Consider the following 24,560-nt stretch of genomic DNA (forward strand, 5'->3'; position numbering starts at 1 on the left):
TTGGCTGATTGCAACAGCAAATAGGTTTTTTTCAACCTTAATTTCCGATTGGCTGATAGAATTCTATCAGCCAATCGGAATCTAAGGGATGCCATCCTAGAAGACATCATTTAAAGGAACCTTCATTCCAAAGAAGCCGTCGATTGAAGAGGATGCTCCGCGTCGGATGTCTTGAAGATGGAGCCGCTCCGCGCTGGATGGATGAAGATAGAAGATGCCGTCTGGGTGAAGACTTCTGCGGTCTTGGAGGAAGACTTCGGCCGCTTGGATGAAGACTTCTCCCGGCTTCGTTGAGGATGGATGTCGGATCTTCAAAACTGTAAGTGAATCTTCTGGGGTTAGTGTTAGGATGTTTAAGGGTTTATTGGGTGGGTTTTAGTTTTAGATTAAGGTTTGGGCTGCAATAGAGCTAAATGCCCTTTTAAGGGCAATGCCCATCCAAATGCCCTTTCCAGGGCAATGGGGAGCTTAGGTTTTTTTAGTTAGGTTTTTATTTGGGGGGTTGGTTGTATGGGTGGTGGGTTTTACTGTTGGGGGGGTTGTTTGTATTTTATTTACAGGTTAAAGAGCTGATTTCTTTGGGGCAATGCCCCGCAAAAGGCCCTTTTAAGGGCTATTTATAGTTTATTGTAGGTTAGGGTTTTTTTTTATTTCAGGGAGGCTTTTTTATTTTCATAGGGCCCTTAGATTAGGTGTAATTAGTTTAAATCTTTGATAATTTTTTTTTATTTTTTGTAGCTTAGTGTTTATTTTTTTGTGTAACTTAGTGTTTGTTATTTTTTGTAACTTAGTTGTTAGTTTTTTGTAACTTAGTTATTTCTTAGTGTAGATTTTAATTATTTGAGTAGGGTTAGGTGTTTAAATATATAATATAGTTAATTTAATTTTTAGTTTAATGTAATTTTAGTATAACAGTTAGGGTAGATTAATTATTAGTTTTATATAGTTTAATGTAATATCAGTATAACAGTTAGGGTAGATTAATTATTAGTTTAATATAGTTTAATGTAATTTTAGTATAAAAGTTAGGGTAGATTAATTATTAATTTAATATAGTTTAATGTAATTTTATAGGTAAGTTTAAATTTATTGTAAGATAGGGATGAGTTAATATTTAATGTATAGTTAGCGGGTTGTTAGGTTTAGGGAATAATAGGTTAATTTAGTTTATGGGGATGTGGAGGGCTGGCGGTTTAGGGGTTAATAACTTTATTTTGTTGCGGTGGGCTCCGGGAGTGGTAATACCATAATGTAGGTGGCGACGGTGTAGGGGGCAGCAGATTAGGGGTTAATAACATAATGTAGGTGGCGGTGGGCTCCGGGAGTGGCGGAATAGGGGTTAATAACTTTATTAGAGTTGGGGTGGGCTCCGGGAGCAGTGGGATGGGGGTTAATAACTTTATTTAGTTGCGGTGGGGTCGGGGAGCCGTGGGATAGGGGTTAAACAGTTTAGTATAGTGTGGATGTTTAGTGACAGTATACAAATAAAGCTGTGAAAAAGCCGAAGAGCAGCAAGATCGATGACTGTTAGTTAACAACAGTCCGCTGCTCATCACCCTGTACTTGGTGCGCGGCTTTTTGACAGCTTTTTTGTTAAATATGGAGAGCATATTCAGGTCCGCAGCCGCGATGTTAGGCGATGTCAGGCAAGCATATTGGTGCCATCGAATGCAGCACAGTTGACGGCTTGATAAGTAGGCCTCATAGGTTCAAAAGGAAGAGCCTGTAAAGCCTTCAAAAAAATTAAGACTCCAAGGAGGAGAGATTGATTTAATGACAGGCTTGATACGGACCAAAGCCTGTACAAAACCGTGGCTATACTAGAGCTTAGTAATCTTCCTGTGAAATAAAACAGAAAGAGCAGAGATTTGTCCCTTTAAAGAACTTGCAGACAAACCCTTATCCAAACCATCCTGAAGAAACTGTAAAATTATAGGAATTCTAAAGGATGCCAGTATAATTTATGAGAAGAACACCATGAAATAAAAGTCTTCCAAACTCGATAATAAATCTTCCTAGAAACAGATTTACGAGCCTGTAACATAGTATTAATCACTGAGTCAGAGAAACCTCTATGACAAAGCACTAGGCGTTCAATTTCCATACCTTCAAATTTAATGATTTGAGATCCTGATGGAAAAACGGACCTTAAGACAGAAGATCTGGCCTTAATGGAAGTGGCCAAGGTTGACAACCGGACAAGATCCACATACCAAAACCTGTGAGGCCATGCTGGAGCTTCCAGCAACACAAAGGATTGTTCCATGATGATTTTGAAGATCACTCTTGGAAGAAGAACTAAAGGCGGGAAGATATAAGCACGTTGGTAAAACCAAAGAACTGTTAACACATCCACCGCTTCCGTCTGAGGATCCCTGGACCTGCACAGGCACCTGGGTAGTTTCTTGTTTAGATAAGAAGTCATAAGATCTATTTCTGGAAGACATTACATCTGAACAATCTGAAAAAACACATCTGGATGGAGCGACCACTCCCCCGGATGTAAAGTCTGACAGCTGAGATAATCCGCTTCCCAATTGTCTATACCTGGGATATGAACCGCAGAAAATAGACAGGAGCTGGATTCCGCCCAAGCAAGTATCCGAGATACTTCTTTCATAACTTGGAGACTGTGAGTCCCACCCTGATGATTGACATATGCCACAGTTGTGATATTGTCTGTCTGAAAACAAATGAACGGTTCTCTCTTCAACAGAGGCCAAACCTGAAGAGCCCTGAAAATAGCACGGAGTTCCAAAATATTGATTGGTAATCTTGCCTCTTGAGATTTCCAAACCCCTTGTGCTGTCAGAGATCCCCAGACAGCTCCCCAACCTGAAAGACTTGCATCTGTTGTAATCAAAGTCCAGGTTTTATGAACAAAAGAGGCCCCTTGAACTATACGATGGTGATCTAACCACCTAGTCAGAGATAGTCAAACATTGGGATTTAAGGATATTAATTGTGATATGCTTGTATAATCCCTTGACCATTGGTTCAGCATACAAAGCTGGAGAGGTCTCATGTGAAAACGAGCAAAGGGGATCGCATCTGATGCTGCAGTCATGAGACCTAAAACTTCCATGCACATAGCTACTAAAGGGAATGATTGAGATTGAAGGTTCCCACAAGCTGAAACAAATTTTAATCGTCTCTTGTCTGTTAGAGACAGAGTCATGAACACTGAGTCTATCTGGAAACCTTAAAAGGTGACCCTTGTCTGAGGAATCAAAGAACTTTTTGGTAAATTGATCCTCCAATCATGTTTTCGAAGAAACAACACTAGTTGATTCGTGTGAGATTCTGCAGAATGTAAAGACTGAGCTAGTACCAAGATATCGTTCAAATAAAGAAACACCACAATACCCCGTTCTCTGATTACAGAGTAGGGCACCGAGAACCTTTGAAAAGATTCTTGGAGTTGTCGCTAGGTCAAATGGAAGAGCGACAAATTGGTAATGCTTGTCTAGAAAAGAGAATATCAGAAACTGATAGTGATCTGGATGAATCGGAATATGAAGATATGCATCCTGTAAGTCTATAGTGGACATATAATGCCCTTACTGAAGAAAAGGCTGAATAGTCCTTATAGTCACCATTTTTAAAGTTGGCACTCTTACATAACGATTCAAAATTTTCAGATCCAGAACTGGCCTGAATGAATTTTCTTTCTTTGGGACAATAATTAGATTTGAATAAAACCCCAGACCCTGTTTCTGAAACGGAACTGGTATGATTACCGCTAAAAGCTCCAGGTCTGAAACACACTTCAGGAAAGCTTGAGCCTTTACTGGATTTGCTGGAATGCGTGAGAGAAAAAATCTTCTCACAGGAGGTCTTACTCTGAATCCTATTCGGTACCCTTGAGAGACATTACTCTGAATCCATTGATTTTGGACAGAATCTGCCCAAATGTCTTTGAAAAATCTTAATCTTCCCCCTACCAGCTGAGCTGGAATGAGGGCCGCACCTTCATGCAGACTTGGGGGCTGGCTTTGATTTCTTAAATGGCTTGGATTTATTCCAACTTGAAGAAGGTTTCCAATTGGAACCAGATTCTTTGGGGGAAGGATTAGGTTTCTGTTCCTTATTTTGTCGAAAGGAACGAAAACAGTTAGATGCTTTAGATTTACCCTTAGGTTTTATCCTGAGGCCAAAAAAAACCTCCCTTCCCCCCAGTGACAGTTGAAATAATCGAATCCAACTGTTAACCAAATAACTTATAACCTTGGAAAGAAAGAGATAGTAATCTAGACTTAGATACCATGTCAGCATCAGCATTCCAATATTTAAGCCACAAAGCTCTTCTAGCTAAAATAGCTAAAGACATAGATTTAACATCAATTTTAATGATATCAAAAATGGCATCACAGATACAATGATTATAATGTTGAAGCAAGCAAACAATGCTAGACAAATCAGGATCCATTTCCTGTTGCGCTAAACTTTCCAACCAAAAAAATGATGCAGCTGCAACATCAGCCATAGAAATGGCAGGCCTGAGATGATGACCAGAGTATAAATAGGCTTTCCTTAGATAGGATTCAAGTTTCCTATCTAAAGGGTCTTTAAAAGAAGTACTATCTTCCATAGGAATAGTAGTACGTTTAGCAAGAGTAGAAATAGCCCCATCAACTCTGGGGATCTTTTCCCAAAACTCCAATCTAACTGCTGGCAAAGGATACGATTTTTTAAACCTTGAAGAAGGAATAAGTACCAGGCATATTCCATTCCTTAGAAATCATATCAGAAATAGCATCAGGAACTGGAAAAACCTCTGGAGTAACCACAGGAGGTTTATGAACATAATTTAAACATTTACTAGTTTTAATATCAAGAGGACTAGTTTCCTCCATATCCAATGTAATCAACACCTCTTTTAACAAGGAACGAATATACTCCATTTAAAATAAGTAGATTTGTCAGTGTCAATATCTGAGGAAGGTTCTTCTGAATCAGATAGATCCTCATCAGAGGAGGATAATTCATTATGTTGTCGGTCATTTGAAATTTCATCAACGTTATGATAAGTTTTAAATGACCTTTTACATTTATTAGAAGGCGGGATGGCAGACAAAGCTTTCTGAATCGCATCAGCAATAAAATCTTTTATATTCACAGGTATATCTTGTACATTAGATGTTGAAGGAACAACAGGCATTGTACTATTACTGATGGTCACATTCTCTGCATGTAAAAGCTTATCATGACAACTATTACATACCACAGCTGGAGATATAAACTCCACAAATTTACAACAAATGCACTTAGCTTTAGTAGAACTGTTATCAGGCAGCAGGGTTCCAACAGTGGTTTCTGAGACAGGATCAGAATGAGACATCTTGCAAATATAAGAGAAAAAACAACATATAAAGCAAAATTATCAATTTCCTTATATGGCAGTTTCAGGAATGGGGAAAATGCAAACAGCGTAGTCCTCTGATAAAAGAAAAGGCAAGAGGCATATAGGAACGGGGTTTTAAATAATTAAATTATTTGGCGCCAAGTATGATGGGCAATGCAAACTGAAAATTGTTTGGCGCTAACAACATCCGTAAATGACACACTCACGTCATTGTAGACGTAACCTTGTGTAAGGAACTCGGCGTCAACTAAGACGCCTGAAATGTCATCGGACATACCTTCGCGCTAAAAAAATTCTCTCGCCAAGAATGACACAATAAACTTTGCCATTTTGCGCCCTCACAAGCCTAATTTTGCCTGCAAAATTTAAAGATAAAACAGTCAATTGAAAAAAGACTATACCCCAGGTAAGAAAAATATTTTCCTAAAATATACTTTTCCCAAATATGAAATTGACAGTCTGCAAAAGGAAATATACATAAACCTGACTCATGGCAAATATAAGTACTATACATATATTTAGAACTTTATATTAACACATAAAGTGCCAAACCATAGCCGAGAGTGTCTTAAGTAATGAAAACATACTTACTGAAAGACACCCATCCACATATAGCAGATAGCCAAACCAGTATTGAAACAGTTATCAGTAGAGGTAATGGAATATGAGAGAATATCGTCATTCTGAATAAGGGAGGTAGGAGATGAATCTCTACGACCGATAACAGAGAACCTATGAAATAGATCTCCCCTGAGGAAAACCATTGCATTCAATAGGTGATACTCCCTTCACAACCCTCTGACATTCACTGTACTCTGAGAGGAATCGGGCTTCAAAATGCTGAGAAGCCCATATCAACGTAGAAATCTTAGCACAAACTTACTTCACCACCTCCATAGGAGGCAAAGTTTGTAAAACTGAATTGTGGGTGTGGTGAGGGATGTATTTATAGGCATTTTGAGGTTTGGGAAACTTTGCCCCTCCTGGTAGGATTGTATATTCCATACGTCACTAGCTCATGGACTCTTGCCAATTACATGAAAGAAACTAAGTTTAAACTACCAATTGAACTAATATAATAATAAAACTAAAATTAAACTAACTACCAATCAAATTAAACTAAACTACGCATTAAAAAAATCCTAACACTACTCTAAAAATTACAAACTGCTAGATTACGAGTTTTGTCTGTAAAGCTAACACTCCTTTTTTTTCCAGCGCTCACTTTAAACAACGCTGGTATTACAAGTATTCTGAATGGCTGCGTTAGCCTCAGAAAAGTGAGCGTTGAGCAAATTTAGCTGGCTAAAACGTGCTCGTGCACGATCTCCCCATAGGAAACAATGGGGCTGAGACAGCTGAAAAAAAAACCTAACACCTGCAAAAAAGCAGCGTTCAGCTCCTAAAGCAGCCCCATTGTTTCCTATGGGAAAATACTTTCTAAGTCTTCACCTCACACCCTAACATGAACCCCGAGTCTAAACACCCCTAACCTTATACTTATTAACCTCTAATCTGCCGCCCCCGACATCCTCGCCACCTACATTATATTATTAACCCCTAATCTGCCGCTCCGGACACCGCCACCACCTACATTATACCTATGAACCCCTAATCTGCTGCCCCTAACATCGCCGACACCTACATTATATTTATTAACCCCTAATCTGCCGCCCCCAATGTCGCCGCCACCTACCTACAATTATTAACCCCTAATCTGCCGCCCCCAATGTCGCCGCTACTATATTAAATGTATTAACCCCTAAGTCTAACCCTAACCCTAACACCCCCCTAACTTAAATCTATTTTTAATAAATCTACATTAAATTACTATAATTAAATAAATTATTCCTATTTAAAACTAAATACTTACTATACTAATAGTTACATTGTAGCTATTTTAGGATTTTATTTTTATTTTACAGGCAACTTTGTATTTATTTTAACTAGGCACAATAGTTATTAAATAGTTATTAACTATTTAATAACTACCTAGATAAAATAAATACAATTATACCTGTTAAATAAACCCTAACCTAAGTTACAATTACACCTAACACTACTCTATAATTAAATTAATTACCTAAACTACCTACAATTAAATACAATTAAATTAAATAAACTAAATTACGGAAAAAAACAAACACTAAATTACAGAAAATAAAAAGGAAATTACAATATTTTAAACTAATTACACCTACTCTAATCCCCCTAATAAAATAAAAAAGCCCCCCAAAATAATAAAATTCCCTACACTAAATTACAAATAGCCCTTAAAAGGGCTTTTTGCGGGGCAATGCCCCAAAGTAATCAGCTCTTTTACCTGTAAAAAAAAATACAATATCCCCCCAACATTAAAACCCACCACCCACATACCCCTCCTCTAAAACCCACCCAATCCCCCCTTAAAAAAACCTAACACTAACCCCCTGAAGATCACCCTACCTTGAGCCGTCTTCACCCAGCCGAGCCGAAGTCTTCATCCAATCTGGCAAGGAGAGGCCCTCCAGAGGGTCCGAAGTCTTCATCCTATCTGGGCAGAAGAGCACATCCAGACCGGAAGAACTCTTCATCCAAGCGGCATCTTCTTTCTTCATCCTTCCGGAGCGGCACCATCTTGAAGACCTCTGACGTGGAACATCCTCCTAGACCGACGACTAGACGACGAATGACGGTTCCTTTAAATGACGTCATCCAAGATGGCTGTTCTGATCAGCCAATAGAATGTGAGTTCAATCCGATTGGCTGATTGGATCAGCCAATCGGATTTTTCCTACCTTAATTCCGATTGGCTGATAGAATCCTATCAGCCAATCGGAATTTGAGGGACGCCATCTTTTAAAGAAACCGTTATTCGTCGTCTAGTCGTCGGTCAAGGAGGTTGTTCTGCATTGGAGGTCTTCAAGATGGTGCCGCTCCGCTCCGGAAGGATGAAGAAAGAAGATGCCGCTTGGATGAATAGTTCTTCCGGTCTGGATGTCCTCTTCTGCCCGGATAGGATGAAGACTTCAGACCCTCTGGAGGACCTCTTCTTGCCGGATTGGATGAAGACTTCGGCCAGGCTGGGTGAAGACAGCTCAAGGTAGGTGATCTTCAGGGGGTTAGTGTTAGTTTTTTTTAAGGGTGGATTGGGTGGGTTTTAGAGTAGGGGTATGTGGGTGTTGGGTTTTAATGTTGGGGGGGGTATTGTATTTTTTTTTACAGGTGAAAGAGCTGATAACTTTGGGGCAATGCCCCGCAAAAAGCCCTTTTAAGGGCTGGTAAAAGAGCTGATAACTTTGGGGCAATGCCCCGCAAAAGGCCCTTTTAAGGGCTATTTGTAATTTAGTGTAGGGTAGGGAATTTTATTATTTTGGGGGGCTTTTTTATTTTATTAGGGGGATTAGATTAGGTGTTATTAGTTTAAAATATTGTAATTTCTTTTTTATTTTCTGTAATTTAGTGGGGTTTTTTTCTTTCCGTAATTTAGTTTATTTAATTTAATTGTATTTAATTGTAGGTTGTTTAGGTAATTAACTTAATTATAGAGTAGTGTTAGGTGTAATTGTAACTTAGGTTAGGGTTTATTTTACAGGTATATTTGTATTTATTTTATCTAGGTAGTTATTAAATAGTTAATAACTATTTAATAACTATTGTGCCTAGTTAAAATAAATACAAAGTTGTCTGTAAAATAAAAATAAATCCTAAAATAGCTACAATGTATTGTAGCTAGCTTAGGGTTTATTTTATCGGTAAGTATTTAGTTTTATATTAGAAATAATTTATTTAATTATAGTAATTTTATTTAGATTTATTAAAAATAAATTTAAATTAGGGGGGTGTTAGGGTTAGACTTATGTTTAGTGGTTAATACATTTAATATAGTAGCGGCGACGTTGGGGGTGTCAGATTAGGGGTTAATAATTGTAGGTAGGTGGCGGCGATGTTAGGGATGGCAGCTTAGGGGTTAATAATTGCAGGTAGGTGGCGGCGATGTTAGGGACGGCAGATTAGGGGTTAATAACAATTTTTATAGTGTTTGCGAGGCGGGAGTGCGGCAGTTTAGGGGTTAATATATTTATTACAGTGGCGGCGATGTCCGGTCGGCAGATTAGGGGTTAAACATTTTATTTTAGTGTTTGCGATGTGGGGGGCCTTGGTTTAGGGGTTAATAGGTAGTTTATGGGTGTTAGTGTACTTTGTAGCACTTTAGTTAAGAGCTTTATGTTCTGGCATTAGCCCATAAAACTCTTAACTACTGACTTTTAAATGTGGTAGGAGTCTTGGAGGTAGACGCTGTACCGCTCACTTTCTCCAAGACTTGTAATACCAGCGTTAGGCAAATCCCATTAAAAAGCTAGGATACGCAATTGACGTAAGGGGATTTGTGGTATGGAAAAGTCGCGGAAGAAAAGTGAGCGGTACACCTGTAGTACCAGCGGGCGTTAAAAAGCAGCGTTAGGACCCCTTAATGCTGCTTTTTAAGGCTAACACCAAAATCGTAATCTAGCCGAAAGTATCTAAATACAAAAACAAAAAAATATTAAGTTACAAAAAATAACAAACACTAAATTACGGAAAATAACAAACGAAATTATCCAAAATAAAAAAGAATTACACCTAATCTAATAGCCCTATCAAAATAAAAAAGCCCACCCAAAATAAACCCTAAAATAAAACAAAAATCCACCCAAAAAACCCTTAAAAAAGCCTAACACTAACACCATGACAATCCACTTACAGTTTATGAAGTCCAGCTTGAACGATATTCATCCCGGAGTTAAAGTCCTGATCCACGCGGCGAGAAGTCTTCATCCAGGCGGCTTCTTCAATCTTTATCCCGGCGGCAAAGTCCTGATCCACGCGGCGAGAAGTCTTCATCCAGGCGGCTTCTTCAATCTTTATCCCGGCGGCAAAGTCCTGATCTAAGCGGCGAGAAGTCTTCATCCAGGTGGCCTCTTCAATCTTCATCCAGCTAAATGCCATTTTAAGGGCAATGCCCATACAAATGCCCTTTTCAGAAGAAGAGGGAGAGAGAGCAAAAGAGAAGAACGAGAGAGAAAAAAAGAGAGGGGAGAGAGAGCAAAATAGGGTGATAGAGAGCAAAAGAGAGGGAGAGAGAGCAAAAGAGGGGGAAAGAGCAAAAGAGGGGGAGAGAGAGCAAAAGAGAGGGGAGATAGAGCAAAAGACAGGAGAGAGAGCAAAAGAGAGGGGGGAGAGAGAGCAAAAGAGAGGGGGGAGAGAGAGCAAAAGAGAGGGGGGGGGAAGAGTGCAAAAGAGAAGGGGGAGAGAGCAAAAGAGAGGGGAGAAAGAGCAAAAGAGGGGGAGAGAGCAAAATAGAGGGGAGAGAGAGCAAAAGGGGGGAGATAGAAAAAGAGAGGGGGAGAGAGAAAAAGAGAGGGGAGAGAGAGCAAAAGACAGGGGAGAGAGAGCAAAAGCGGGGGGAGAGAAAGCAAAAGAGAGGGGAAAGAGAGCAAAAGAGGGAGAAGAGAGAGCAAAAGAGAGGGGAAAGAGAGCAAAAGAGGGGAAGAGAGAGCAAAAGAGGGGGAAGAGAGAGCAAAAGAGGGGGGAGACAGAGCAAAAGAGGGGATGGCGAGAGCAAAAGAGAGAAGAGAGAGAGCAGAAGAGGGAGAGCAAAAGAGAGTAGAGAGAACAAAAGAGAGGCAGGAGAGAGTGCAAAAGAGAGGGGGGAGAGATCAAAAGAGAGGGGAGGGAGAGCAAAAGAGGGGGGAGAGAGAGCAAAAGAGGGGGAGAGAGAGCAAAGAGGGGAGATATAGAGCAAAAGACAGGGGAGGGAGAGCAAAAGAGGGGAGAGAGAGAGCAAAAGAGAAGAGAGAGAGCAAAAGAAAAGAGAGAGAGAAAAAGAGAGGGGAGAGAGAGCAAAAGAGGGTGAGAGAGAGCAAAACAGGGGGAGAGAGCAAAAGAGGGTAGAGAGAGAGAGCAAAAGAGAGGGGAGAGAGAGCAAAAGAGGGGAGAGAGAGCAAAAGAGAGGGGAGAGAGAGCAAAAGAGGGGGAATCCCAGTGGAAATGAATGCTGGAGTAGAACTCCAAGGGTTAACCTCAAAGAAAACAGATCAATGCTGCCAATGGGGAAGTCCTGTGAGACTACAGAGTTAATTCACATGTAAGTTGTATACTCACATACTGCAGAGCTTCACATCACTGGGATCACTTATGCACATTTGGAGTTGGGATTTAAGGGCCGAAATATCATTGTGTGAGTGGACATGATCCAATATTGCGGATCATGTCTGCTGCACATCGATAAATGCCGACAGCATACACTCTCTGCATTTATCCTTGCACCAGCAGTTCTTGTTAACTGCTGGTGAAAATTCGCGGCCAATCAGCCGCTAGCAGGAGGTGTCAATCAACCCGATCGTATTTGATCGGGTTGATTTCTGGCGATGTCTTTTGACCGCTGCTTCCTAACTTGTGTTTCCTGCGAGCCGTGAGCACAAAGGAGGGGGGAGAGTTAGCAAAAGAGATGGGGGAGGGAGAGCAAAAGAGGGGGGAGAGCAAAAGAGAGGGGAAGAGAGAGCAAAAGAGGGGGGAGAGAGAGCAAAAGAGGGAGAGAGAGAGCAAAAGAGAAGGGAGAAAGAGCAAAAGAGGGGGGAGAGAGAGCAAAAGAGGGGAGAGAGAGAGCAAAAGAGGAGAGAGAGAGAGCAAAAGAGGGGAGAGAGAGAGCAAAAGAGAGGAAGAGAGAGCAAAAGATGGGAGAGAGAGAGCAAAAGAGAAGAGAGAGAGAAAAAGAGAGGGGAGAGAGAGCAAAACAGGGTGAGAGAGAGCAAAATAGGGGGAGAGAGAGCAAGAGAGGGGAGAGAGAGAGCAAAAGAGAGGGGAGAGAGCAAATGAGGGGGATTGAGCAAAAGAGGGGGGAGAGAGCAAAAGAGGGGGGGAGACAGCAAAAGAGAGGGGAGAGAGAGCAAAAGAGGGGGGAGAGAGAGCAAAAGAGAGGGGAGAGAGAACAAAAGAGAGGAGAGAGAGCAAAAGAGGGGAGAGAGAGAGCAAAAGAGGAGAGAGAGAGCAAAAGAGGGGAGAGAGAGAGCAAAAGAGAAAAAGAGAGAGAGAAAAAGAGAGGGGAGAGAGAGCAAAAGAGAATGAGAGAGAGCAAAAGAGAGGGAGATAAAGCAAAAGAGGGGAGAGAGAGCAAAAAAGGGGGAGAAAGAGCAAAAGAGGGGGAAAGAGAGCAAAAGAGAGGGGGTAGAGAGAGCAAAAGAGAGGGATGAGAAAGTGCAAAAGTGAAGGGGAGAGAGCAAAAGAGAGGGGAGAGAGAGCAAAAGAGGGGGGAGAGAGTGCAAAAGAGGGGGACAGAGCAAAAGAGAGGGGAGAGAAAGCAAAAGATGGGGGAGAGAGAGAAAAAGAGAGGGGGAGAGAGCAAAAGAGAGGGGAGAGAGAGCAAAAGAGAGGGGAGAGAGAGTAAAAGAGAGGGGAGAGAGAGCAAAAGAGAGGAGAGAGAGAGCAGAACAGGGGGGAGAGGGAGAGCAAAAGAGGGGGGAGAGAGAGAGAGAGCAAAAGAGATGCGGAAGAGAGTGCAAAAGAAAGGGGGGGGAGAGCTAAAGAGAGAGGAGAGAAAGCAAAAGAGGAAGGAGAGAGAGAGTAAAAGAGGGGGAGAGAAAGAGCAAAAGAGAGGGGGGAGAGAGAGCAAAAGAGAGGGGAGAGAGAGCACAAGAGAGGAGAGAGAGCAAAAGAGGTGGGAGAAAGAGCAAAAAAAAAAGGGGAGAGAGAGCAAAAGAGGGGGGAAGAGAGAGAAAAAGAGGGGGAAGAGAGAGCAAAAGAGAGAGTGGAGAGAGAGCAAAAGAGCGAGGGAGAGAGAGCAAAATAGAGGGCGAAAAAGAGAGCAAAAGAGAGGGGGAGAAAGAGAGCAAATTAGAGGGGAGAGAGAGCAAAAGAGAGGGGGAGAGAAAGAGAGAGAGAGCAAATGAGAGAGAGAGAGAGCAAAATAGAGGGGGAGAGAGAGCAAAAGAGAGTGGGAGAAGAGAGAGCAAAAGAGAGTGCGGGGGAGAAAGAGCAAAAGAGAGGGGGGAGAGAGAGCAAAAGAGAAGGGGAGAGCAAAAGAGAGGGGGAAAGAAAGAGAGCAAAAGAGAAGGGGAGAGAGAGAGTAAAATAGAGGGGGAGAGAGAGAGAGAGCAAAAGAAAGGGGGAGAGAGAAAGTTGTACTGCAAAAAATGGCCTGCTGTACTGCAAAAAATGCCCGTGTACACGGGCTTTAGGACTAGTGTTTTAATAATAAAACGTTTTAACATTCATCTGAGTTCACTTCTATCTGCTCCTACTGGAGTCTCCCATAGCTTTTATATCTAGAGCTTGCTGTGAAGCTTTGCAGTATGTGAGTATACAACTTACATGTGAATTAACTTCACCATTGGCAGCATTGATCTGTTTTATTTGAGGTTAACCCTTGGAGTTCTTCTGCAGCATTCATTTCCACTGATAAGTAATCCCTGGGATCACGTATACACATTTGGAGTTGGGATTTAAGGGCCAAAATATCATTGTGCGAGCGGACATGATCCGATATTGCGGATCATGTCCGCTGCACATCAATAAATGCCGACAGCATACGTTCTCTATTGTAAAATAGAATTCTGTCAACTCAAAGCTTGAGAGCCTGAGAAATTATCCTATGTGCACTAATAAATGATCTATTTCTTGTTGTACACCCATGTACCATTTTAAGTATTAAAAAAATAAAAAAAAATAAAGATAAAAAAAGAAAGTTGACACATTAAATTTACTTGGTCTAATTTTTATTAATTAGTAACCATGGAGAATTCCCAATAAGAGGTGGAGATAAGAAGGATGACAATACTAGATGGTTTCTCAGGGGCGGGACATATTGGCACACAGGAGTGGCAGAAGAGGCAGAGCCCTGGCTGGTACACGTAGCTCTGGTAGATATGAGAGAGGGGCTCTGATGTAAACAATTTAGCTTCAGTTGTTCTTTCAGCTAAAGAACTCTTCCTCCTCCCTTAGTTCTTCCTCTCGCCGTCTCTGTACTTCTAGATCTTTATTGATCCAAAACTCCAAAAGTTCCCATTTTACTTCTTGTGTGCTGTCTGTCTGCACTGCTTTCTCTTTGGTTTCAATTGGAGCTATTTTACAACAGAAATTAAAAAAGAATTACAAATTAGGAAATCTTACTCTTATAACATTATGTATCTTATGGAGGACTATAAATAGCAATTTTATACATTTCCCCATATTTATTCATATATCATATCACCCATTCATGTTATATAAATGATCATTTGTCCCTTTTATCCCCTCATGGGATATTGCTATGTTTGATATTAACCAGTATTAAAGCACATTTAATCTGTCTTGTATTTTATTCTGATACAGATAGCAATATGACATCTATATCTGTGAGTTCTACCAGACCAGTACAATTCACCATGTGAAAGCATAACTGTGATTGTTGCTATATAAATATAAAATGTGTTACTTACTTTTGTATTAATATAGTATAACTCTAATGAGAATGAATTGCCTACCTAGGGTTAGGTTTCTATCATTTATTCTCCATTGTGTGTAAAGTGATACTTTTTATTTACTATTAGTTGAGGGGATCTCGAGTGATTCATTAAGTATTGTGAGGATTATTCCTGTCTTAACTAAAATTTGTTCTACATAATTGATTTTATCAAAGGGACATTTGTCAACATTTACATTTTTACAATTCACCCTATTTAATGGTACTTTTAATGTTTGCTGCACTTTTACATATTTATAACTTGCCCCAAGGCCCAAAATAATCCCTATATATTACATTAAACAAAAGCAACCTTCATTATAGCTTCTAACTTGCCCTCTCTCTTTCTTTTACCCTCTCACTGGTTTTTCTTACTAATGTCCTTATCTATTCATTACCCCCTTTACACAGTTTCCTATTTCCTACTATTCTATTTCCTGTTCTTTCCCAGGTGCTTTATTATTATTTTTATTTTTATTTATGTTTGTTTTCTGTTGTCTTTTCTCACCTTCCCCTGAGTTTTCATCCTTCTTCTTCTGCACGTTCACCTCCTTCTCTCCCTTCATTTCCTCCTCATCTTCCTCCTTCTGTTCCACCTCCTTTTTCTCCTTCTTTTCTTTCTTTGTTTTCTTTTTTATCTTCTTCTCCTTTTTCAGAGAAGCTACACAATAAAAATAAAATGAAATACATATTCTTGTATATTCTTGTATTAGCCTATTGTGCTAACCCCTAGTCTTGTGCCATACAGTCTCCCCTATAACCTTCCATATTTCATCCTTACTAATGAGTTACATTTCCCCTCGTATAAACAGCATGTAAGTTCTGTTACCTTTCCTGATGACGGGGCTGATGTTTGGTTGCTCCTCATCAGGAAGTTTGGATTTTCTAAAAACAGGAAAAACAATATTAAAATGATATTTTTGTCATAACATACTTATTCATTAACCAGTTGAGTTTATATAAAAGGGAAATCATTGTAAAATATAACAACGCAGAGCTCCACACCAGGACTGTACCACAAAACACAGAACAGTTGGGAGCTCTGCATTTAATGTGTATGTAAATCATGTGACATGCAGCACATTATTACTGATGTTACTAATGATTTAATAGAGGGGCACTGGTGTATCACAACCTCATGACCAGCAGATGGCAGCGCCTCAGCTTCATACCAATGTAAGGCATCAGTGAGGTGGGCATGATTACAGCTCGGCTGAACCTGCCTTCTCATGATCTGTGATCAGTATTACACAGTGAAAAGCTTGTTCTACCCAGAATCTGTAGCGCAGATGAGTTATTTTATACCCACCAAAATGGTCTAGGAAAGGCCTGTTATGTAAATTAGCTTCTATATGAGTCACAGAATTACATTTATTATCACAATTTAGTAAAATATTTTACATTTTTACATCAATTGTGATTATAAAAACAGCAATTCTATAAATATAAACATAAGAAAAAAGAATGTGAAACAACTACCAGGGGAGGATGCTAAAACTACTTAGTGTGCGTTAAATTTGTACCCAGCAGCCTCTCTGATGGTGCTGACTTGTTTTGCAAAAAAAACTAAAGCTGAATAAATAAAAATGTAAAAGTGGAAAATATATTTTGTATATATTTAAGATTAGTTTGTGTGTGTATATAGACAAACAACATACATAAGTGTAGCTGCACCCAGCAGTGTAATGTCCCTTTATATGTCATTTCTGTTGTCTTGTGACTTTAGTGGGCTGCACAGATGTATTGTAAATACTAATATAAATATATAAACAATACGGCTAAATTGTATAGATGAGTTTATTATGGGAGGCAGCTCCCTGTAACTTACCGGATGCTCTTCCTAAGCGCCCATCCTCCAATTATAATAATTAGAAGGGCAACGACTCCCACACCAGCAAATACGTATACTGTAAAGAAACAGCAGGTAAAACATTATTATTAATAGACTTTACCAGTATTGAGATCATTATTAAGTACAATTAAATAAACGTGGCAAATTATATCTTCTACCTTTAGCAGGCCATGTGTTTAACAAGTGTTGTGTTAATAAATGACACCTATGTATCAAGCTGTTTGTGAGGTAATGATGACATCATATGAATTAGAATCTGTAAAGGGTCACTGAAGTATTATCTGCCAGATAGTATATTAATATAACTGTAGTATAATTTACAGGGAACATAACTAGATGTGTATGAGAGTTATTTATTTTTATAAAAGTTTTTTTTTATTCGCTTACCTGAATTATTCAGTCCAGCCAGAAATCCTGTAAAAAATAATAATAAAAGTTAGAAGTATATAAAATAAATGCTTGTTATTCTGATTTTTTTTATAATTATTACCAAACTCTCTAAATCTAACACAATTATTAAATAATGCATTTAAACTATACAGCCTGTAAACACAGAATAAATCATTAGGCTGACTAGTATCTTACCATTTGCTAATGCAGTCTTGAATGCCTCACTATTCATTGGTCCCAGAGTCATCCCTATGTACAAAGACAAAATAAAAGAACTATTTTTGCTGTAGTTCTAACATCACACAATTAATGTCCTACATAACTATATAAGTAAATAGTGCACATGCGCAAGGGTCTTTGTGAAATGCCTTATCAGTTGGTACACAAGTAGATAATGCTGACATCCAAGTCAAGTTATGTGACATCCCTGATTTATTTTTATATGTCTGTGACACCTCAAGAACAATATAAATACAACACAATAATAAAACAACTCTTATGATCTGCAGTCTGTGTAGCCAGTAGATAAAGGTGACGTTAAGATGTAGTGAGTTTATAATCCAAGAATACCTAATGAGCATTCTGGTATCTGTTAACCCTTAGCTCTAATTCTGTGTGACACCAAGATCTGAGAGCTGTGATAGATCATGTTGCCTGACACCTTATATGATTTTCCCTAGACAAATAAAGTTTCCCAAACTGAAGTTTATTGACATCCTGATTAACTTTTTGAATAATCATGGCATCATTGTTTGTTTTTTGAAACCTAATACTTTTCCATCCATTCTTTACTTCCCCCATACAAATATATATTGGTAATATTTGCCTATTTAATTGCACACTCTATAGTGAATTAACTGTATAGATGTTTAATATAGCAACCACTTCTGTGACGTCAATAAAATAGAGCAATAAAACATAATGGGATCAATCACAATCGTGTAGAAAAATATATAAAAAAGTCCCAACAGACTTCAATGGTGGTTTTCTGTATACAAATATTATACACATTTTGCTAAAGGATTGTAATTGACCCCATAATAGTTAATTAACCCTCTGTAGCGAGGAGACGCATCAGACAGTACAGCCTACAGGAAGAGATTATCTATAACAAACTGTAGTCATTAATGAGGAAGGATATATACTTTACCTTGCGGGGTGCTCACAGGTGTACCCAAGACAGTTTGGAATATATAAAGAAATATATAAATCGCAAATTAGAAACAAGCCATGTTAGCTGTAGTCCACTCTCACAGAAAATGACTGTGCTGACTGGCTGCAGCTTAGATATAATAGTGTGTGATGTCACTGTTGTATTGTGTGAAGTTGTGATATTGTGACATCATTTCCTTTGGCAACATCTGACCAAACAGATTTACCCACTGATAATTATGAATCTGGTTTTTATAATAGTATGGGGTTTTGTAATCCCTTGTTCTGTAAAATGATATTAATATGTCAAGGAATATTATCTATATTTTATTATAGGGTATAATTTTATAGTTTTTATCATAATACATATGCTACAATACATTGTGATGCTAAGTATCTATACACTGGTAATAATCAAATTATCATAAAACAAGCGATTGAGCTGTTGTTTGTTCCTTAGAGAGCACTTCTTTTTCTGTTTTGTATTTCGGGCTGGACTGACTGCGGGATCAGTCTGATATACTTCACAAAAGTTCTCCTCTGTGAAAAGCACAATTGGGCTAAAAGAGGCTGCTCCTAGGTTGTAAATCGCCATAGAATAAGTTATTGAGCGCTTATAGAGAGCGCTTCTCTTTCTGTATGTATTAATAATCACATTATCCTCAGCTTTTATAAAATGGTAACAAAAATACTGCCCTCTGAATTGATACTGAGGCCCTGTTTAGTAAACTGTGGGCAGAAAGATTCCCAAGTAGGGTAACATGTCCGCCTGCATACACAGGGACAGAAGCATCATTCACTGCTGGAATTTATCATTGCACAAACAATGTCTTGTACATCAAGGGCCACTGCTCTCATACAACCGATTTCATGAGAGGAAGGCTTGTCAATCATGCGTTTTTGTAATGTTTTCAGTCTGTCACAGGTTAGAAAGCAACATTATAAACAAGGATGGTTCATGGGGCTGTATTGGATCTCAGGGCCCTGAACAACTGCTTATCTTCAAGTTCAAGATTAAGGGGCCGATTTATAATGGCCCGAATGGGGCCAAATACCCCTGTTTCCGCAAGAGCCTTCAGGCTCACCAGAAACAGGAGTTAAGAAGCAGCGGTCGGTTGATTGACACCCCCTGCTAGCTTTACCAGAACTGCTTGTGAAATGATAAATGCCGACAGTGTATGCGATCAGCATTTATCGATGTCTGCCGGACATGATTGCTACAGCGGATCATGTCTGCCAGACAAATGATAAATCGGACCCTATGGGGCCTATTTATCATGATACGAGCGGACATGATCCGCTGCACATTGATAAATGCAGACAGCAGTTATTATTGCACCAGCAGTTCTTGTGAACTGCTGGTGCAATACCGCCCCCTGCAGATTTGCAGCCAATCAGCCACTAGCAGTGTCAATCAACCCGATCATATTCGATCGGGTTGATTTCAGGCGATGTCTCTCCGCCGCCTCAGATTAGGCGGACAGGTTATAGAGCAGCGATCTTTAGACCTTCAGGCTCGCTAGAAACACGAGGCATCAAGCTCCATTCGGGGATTGATAATTCGACCCCTTGGCGTCTTCTGCTTCTAATCAATCTAATAACACAGGATATATATCTTCTGTGACTTATTTCACATCCCCATAGCAAATGCAGTTATTGGCTTCTCAGCAGCAAGTTAGCATTTCCAGTCTGCTGTCCTTCCATTTGGTATTTGTATAATTTACAAATTAGAGAGACAAGTATAACCCAACCCATATTTGGCAAAATCCTTGGCTACAGCAGTCTTTAGTACTGGCTAACTGGCGGCCTAAGGGCTACATGTGGTCTTCTACACTTACTTTTGCAGCTCCAGGGAAAAATCAGACATAACAATGACCCACTGATAGCTCACGGTGCGCTATATCAATATTGCAGGACCACGCTAAGACTAGCGCGCAATCTGATATTATAGGTCCACGGTAAAAAATAATTACCACGTTTAGCATGGCCAAAATCTCTTTAGTGTACCATATACTTTCAATGTATAGAAAGGCCGTGATAAACATCCCTCATATTACAAATTGTAACTTATTTGGTAGGCTTGAGCTCAAAAATTAGTGAGACTTTAGACCTAATGTAAAGTGTCAGGGCTACAATAAAAGTATAAAAACATTTACATATGTATTAAATATAAAGTTAATGTTTGCTATTGAAATAAATGTATTAAAAAGTGTTTTAAAGGGATGTGGTATATAACTGACTGTTTGACATATCTACTGTATGTATTTATATATAACTATATATACATAAATATATATTGTGCTCACTCCTGTGGAGTTATTATGGGTAAAATGCAAGTCTATCAAAAGAACTTAAATTAGGGGGCTGTCAGAAGATGCTTAGATACAAGGTAATCACAAAGGTAAAAAGTGTATTAAGTAACAGTGTTGGTTAAACAAAACTGGTGAATGGATAATAAAGGGATTATCTATCTTTTTAAACAATACAAATTCTGGAGTAGACCTTTAAAGGGACATTAAACACTTTGGGATTGTAGTATAAAATGTTAATTATTTGTAATTAAAAAAACCTTTGCAATATATTGGTGTGTAATTAATATTTTCATATCATCTTTAGTAATTTTATAATGAACTTTTTTTTTTTTAAATGTTCAAACACCTCTTTGCAATCATAAATTAACATTCTCATACCCTGGCTCCTCCCTAGAATTACCAAGCCACGCCCACAGACTGCCCAACAATACAAAGACACTTGTGACTCCTACTTCTGCATCTCCAGAAACATCTTGGCCTCCATTACATATAGAGCGTCGCCCGCAAAAGCCGGCGACGCCAGATTTTGCGAGATTTTGGTATAACATATACGGCGTAGCATACAAGTTACGGCGGTATATTTCACCCGTCGCTCGCAATTTTTACTCCCATAGGCTAACATGGGACCGCGTCGTAAATCGGTATCCAATATCCACCGCAAGGCCTTACGTGGCGAAAATGGAGAAATCTTACTCCATTTTCACCTCGCCATAAAAGGCAGCCATAGCAGGCCTTGCGCTGAGTATGGGAGCACCGTAACTCCATAAAATGCCTGCAAAAATAAACTCACACCTAACGCATGCGCAATGTCTATCTACCTGTCAACCGCAATCCCCCACTGCAATAACTAATAAACTCTATTAACCCCTAAACCACCATAGCCCACACCGCAAGTTATAACTAAATTATTAACCCCTAAACCGCCATAGCCCACACCACAATAAACCTATTCTAGTATTAACCCCGAAACCGCCATAGCCCACACCGCAGTTAACCTATTCTAGTATTAACCCCTAAACCGCCATAGCCCACACCGCAATTAACCTATTCTAGTATTAACCCCTAAACCTCCATAGCCCACACCGCAATTAACCTATTCTAGTATTAACCCCTAAACCGCCATAGCCCACATAGGCTATTAAATGTATTAACCCCTAATCTGCCGCAGCCAACGTCGCCGCCACTATAATAAAGTAATTAACCCCTAAACCTAAGTCTAACCCTAACCCTAACACCCCCCTAACTTAAATATTATTTAAATAAATCTAAATAATATTACTATTATTAACTAAATTATTCCTATTTAAAACTAAATACTTACCTATAAAATAAACCCTAAGATAGCTACAATATAATTTATAATTACATTGTAGCTATTTTAGGATTTATTTTTATTTTACAGACAACTTTGTATTTATTTTAACTAGGTACAATAGCTATTAAATAGTTAATAACTATTTAATAGCTACCTAGTTAAAATAATTACAAATTTACCTGTAAAATAAAACCTAACCTAAGTTACAATTACACCTAACACTACACTATCATTAAATAAATTAAATTAATTAAAGTGTCAGTAAACCTTAAAAATAATGTTATATAATTCTGCACATAGTGCAGAATTATATAACATTATATTAGCCAAACTTTGTAAAACCTAATATTCCCTTTTAATTTTTTTAAAAAACGGCTGTTTTACAGACCCGCTCTCTGTGATCTTCTGAGCGGGTCTGTTTGTTTTACACAGCGCATCGGGCCAGCTGTATAGTCACAGCCCGGCCCGACCGCGCCATTATACACAGTGCAGCTCACTCCTGCTGTCAGACAGAGCAGGAGCGAGCTGCACTGTGTATAATGGCGCGTTCGGGCCGGGCTGTGACTATACAGCTGGCCCGATGCGCTGTGTAAAACAAACAGACCCGCTCAGAAGATCACAGAGAGCGGGTCTGTAAAACAGCCATTTTTTTAAAAATTAGAAGGGAATATTAGGTTTTACAAAGTTTGGCTAATATAATGTTATATAATTCTGCACTATGTGCAGAATTATATAACATTATTTTTGAGGTTTACTGTCCCTTTAAAGGACCAGTCAACACAGTAGATTTGCATAATAAACAAATGCAAGATAACAAGACAATGCAATAGCACTTAGTCTGAACTTCAAATGAGTAGTAGATTTTTTTTCTGACAATTTTAAAAGTTATGTATTTTTCCACTCCCCCTGTACCATGTGACAGCCATCAGCCAATCACAAACGCATACACGTACCATGTGACAGCCATCAGCCATTCACAAATGCATACACACTTATTCTTACACATGCTCAGTAGGAGCTGGTGACTTAAAAAGTTTAAATATAAAGAGACTGTGCACATTTAGTTAATGGAAGTAAATTGGAAAGTTGTTTAAAATGGCTGCTCTATCTGAATAATGAGAGGTTAATTTTGATTGAGTGTTCCTTTAACTACAATTAGCTAAAATTAAATACAATTAAATAAAATAAACTATAGTACAAAAAAAACAAACACTAAATTAAAGAAAATAAAAAAAAATTACAAGAAGTTTAAGTTAATTACACCTAATCTTAGCCCCCTAATAAAATAAAAAGCCCCCCAAAATAATAAAATTCCCTACCCTATACTAAATTACAAATAGCCCTTAAAAGGGCTTTTTGCGGGGCATTGCCCCAAAGTAATCAGCTCTTTTACCTGTAAAAAAAGAAATACAACCCCCCAACATTAAAACCCACCACCCACACCCAACCTTACTCTAAAACCCACGCAATCCCCCCTTAAAAAAACCTAACACTACCCCATTGAAGAAGATCACCCTACCTTGAGCCGTCTTCACCCAGCCGGGCAGAAGTCTTCATCCGATCCGGGCACAAGTGGTCCTCCAGCCGGGCAGAAGTCTTCATCCGATCCGGGCAAAAGAGGTCCTCCATCCGGGCAGAAGTCTTCATCCAAGCGGCATCTTCTATCTTCTTCCATCCGACGAGGAGCGACTCCATCTTGAAGACATCCGACGCGGAGCATCCTTCCTGGCCGACGGTCTAACGACGAATGAAGGTTGCTTTAAATGACGTCATCCAAGATGGCGTCCCTTGAATTCCGATTGGCTGATAGGATTCTATGCTAACTCTTAAATAACTTCCCGGGCGTGAACACAATGTTATCTATATGGCCCACATGAACTAGCAGTATCCTGTTGGGAAAAACAAATACAAAAGCATGTGATTAAGAGGCTGTCAATATAGAGCCTTTGAAACAGGCAGAAATGTAGAGGTTTAAATGTTATAAAGTATATTAATATAACAATGTTTTGAGTGCAAAGCTGGGGAATGGGTAGTTCTGTTCTTGTTTCTTCCTTTGACCATTATGAGCAATTCTTAAACTGCTCCATGCAGCAATGTTTACAAATAACCCTCCTCCTCCTGTCCCTTCTATGTAATCTTATCATGAAGAGATGGGCAGCTGTTGTCCACAGCCCTAGAAAATAAAACAGGACAGTACCAGCAAGCAATAGCTGAAGCTGGCCAATCACATCTTAGGTCTGCTTTCTATCATTTTCTCTACCTCCAAATCTGTGCACTGTGAAATGGAGCTTCCTTTTGGAGATACAAATACACAGGTTAGTTAATTGTATTTTAGTTTAGATAATTGCAGTTTATTTAATTAATTTATTGATAGTGTAGTGTTAGGTTTAATTGTAGATAATTGTAGGTAGTTTAGTTAATTAATTTAATGATAGTGTAGTGTTAGGTTTAATTGTAACTTAGGTTAGGATTTATTTTACAGGTAATTTTGCAATTATTTTAACTAGGTAGCTATTAAATCGTTATTAACTATTTAATAGCTATTGTACCTGGTTAAAATAAATACGCCTGTAAAATAAATATTAATCCTAAAATAGCTACAATATAATTGTTATTTATATTGTAGCTATATTAGGGTTTATTTTACAGGTAAGTATTTAGCTTTAAATAGGAATAATTTAGTTAATATTAATATTATTTAGATTTATTTCAATAAT

At 38.9% G+C, this 24,560-nt stretch overlaps 1 protein-coding gene across 1 annotated transcript; it reads right to left on the bottom strand.

The window, feature by feature from the left end:
- Nucleotides 1–14,067: 14,067 nt before the first annotated feature.
- Nucleotides 14,068–17,299, bottom strand: LOC128636019 (uncharacterized protein DDB_G0286299-like). The gene is made up of 6 exons (XM_053689093.1): nucleotides 17,260–17,299; nucleotides 17,062–17,088; nucleotides 16,651–16,729; nucleotides 15,652–15,707; nucleotides 15,331–15,483; nucleotides 14,068–14,442 (listed from the first exon to the last, which is right to left on the bottom strand). Exons 1-6 carry the CDS (start codon nucleotides 17,294–17,296, stop codon nucleotides 14,294–14,296), a joined length of 501 nt encoding a protein of 166 aa, XP_053545068.1. The 5' UTR covers nucleotides 17,297–17,299; the 3' UTR covers nucleotides 14,068–14,293.
- Between the last annotated feature and the right edge of the window lie 7,261 nt (nucleotides 17,300–24,560).

This window comes from Bombina bombina, chromosome 1 (genome assembly GCF_027579735.1).
Source record: "Bombina bombina isolate aBomBom1 chromosome 1, aBomBom1.pri, whole genome shotgun sequence".
Lineage (NCBI taxonomy): Eukaryota > Metazoa > Chordata > Amphibia > Anura > Bombinatoridae > Bombina > Bombina bombina.

Bases quoted from the DNA above. Each gene is read 5' to 3' on its own strand.
- LOC128636019 (XM_053689093.1), bottom strand. From the start codon at position 17,296: ATGAATAGTGAGGCATTCAAGACTGCATTAGCAAATG. The intron at 16,730-17,061 runs GTAAGCGAATAA...GTTTCTTTACAG, and splicing joins GGCTGGACTGAATAATTCAG to TATACGTATTTGCTGGTGTG. The intron at 14,443-15,330 runs GTGAGAAAAGAC...GTTGTAAAATAG, and splicing joins GGATGAAAACTCAGGGGAAG to CTCCAATTGAAACCAAAGAG.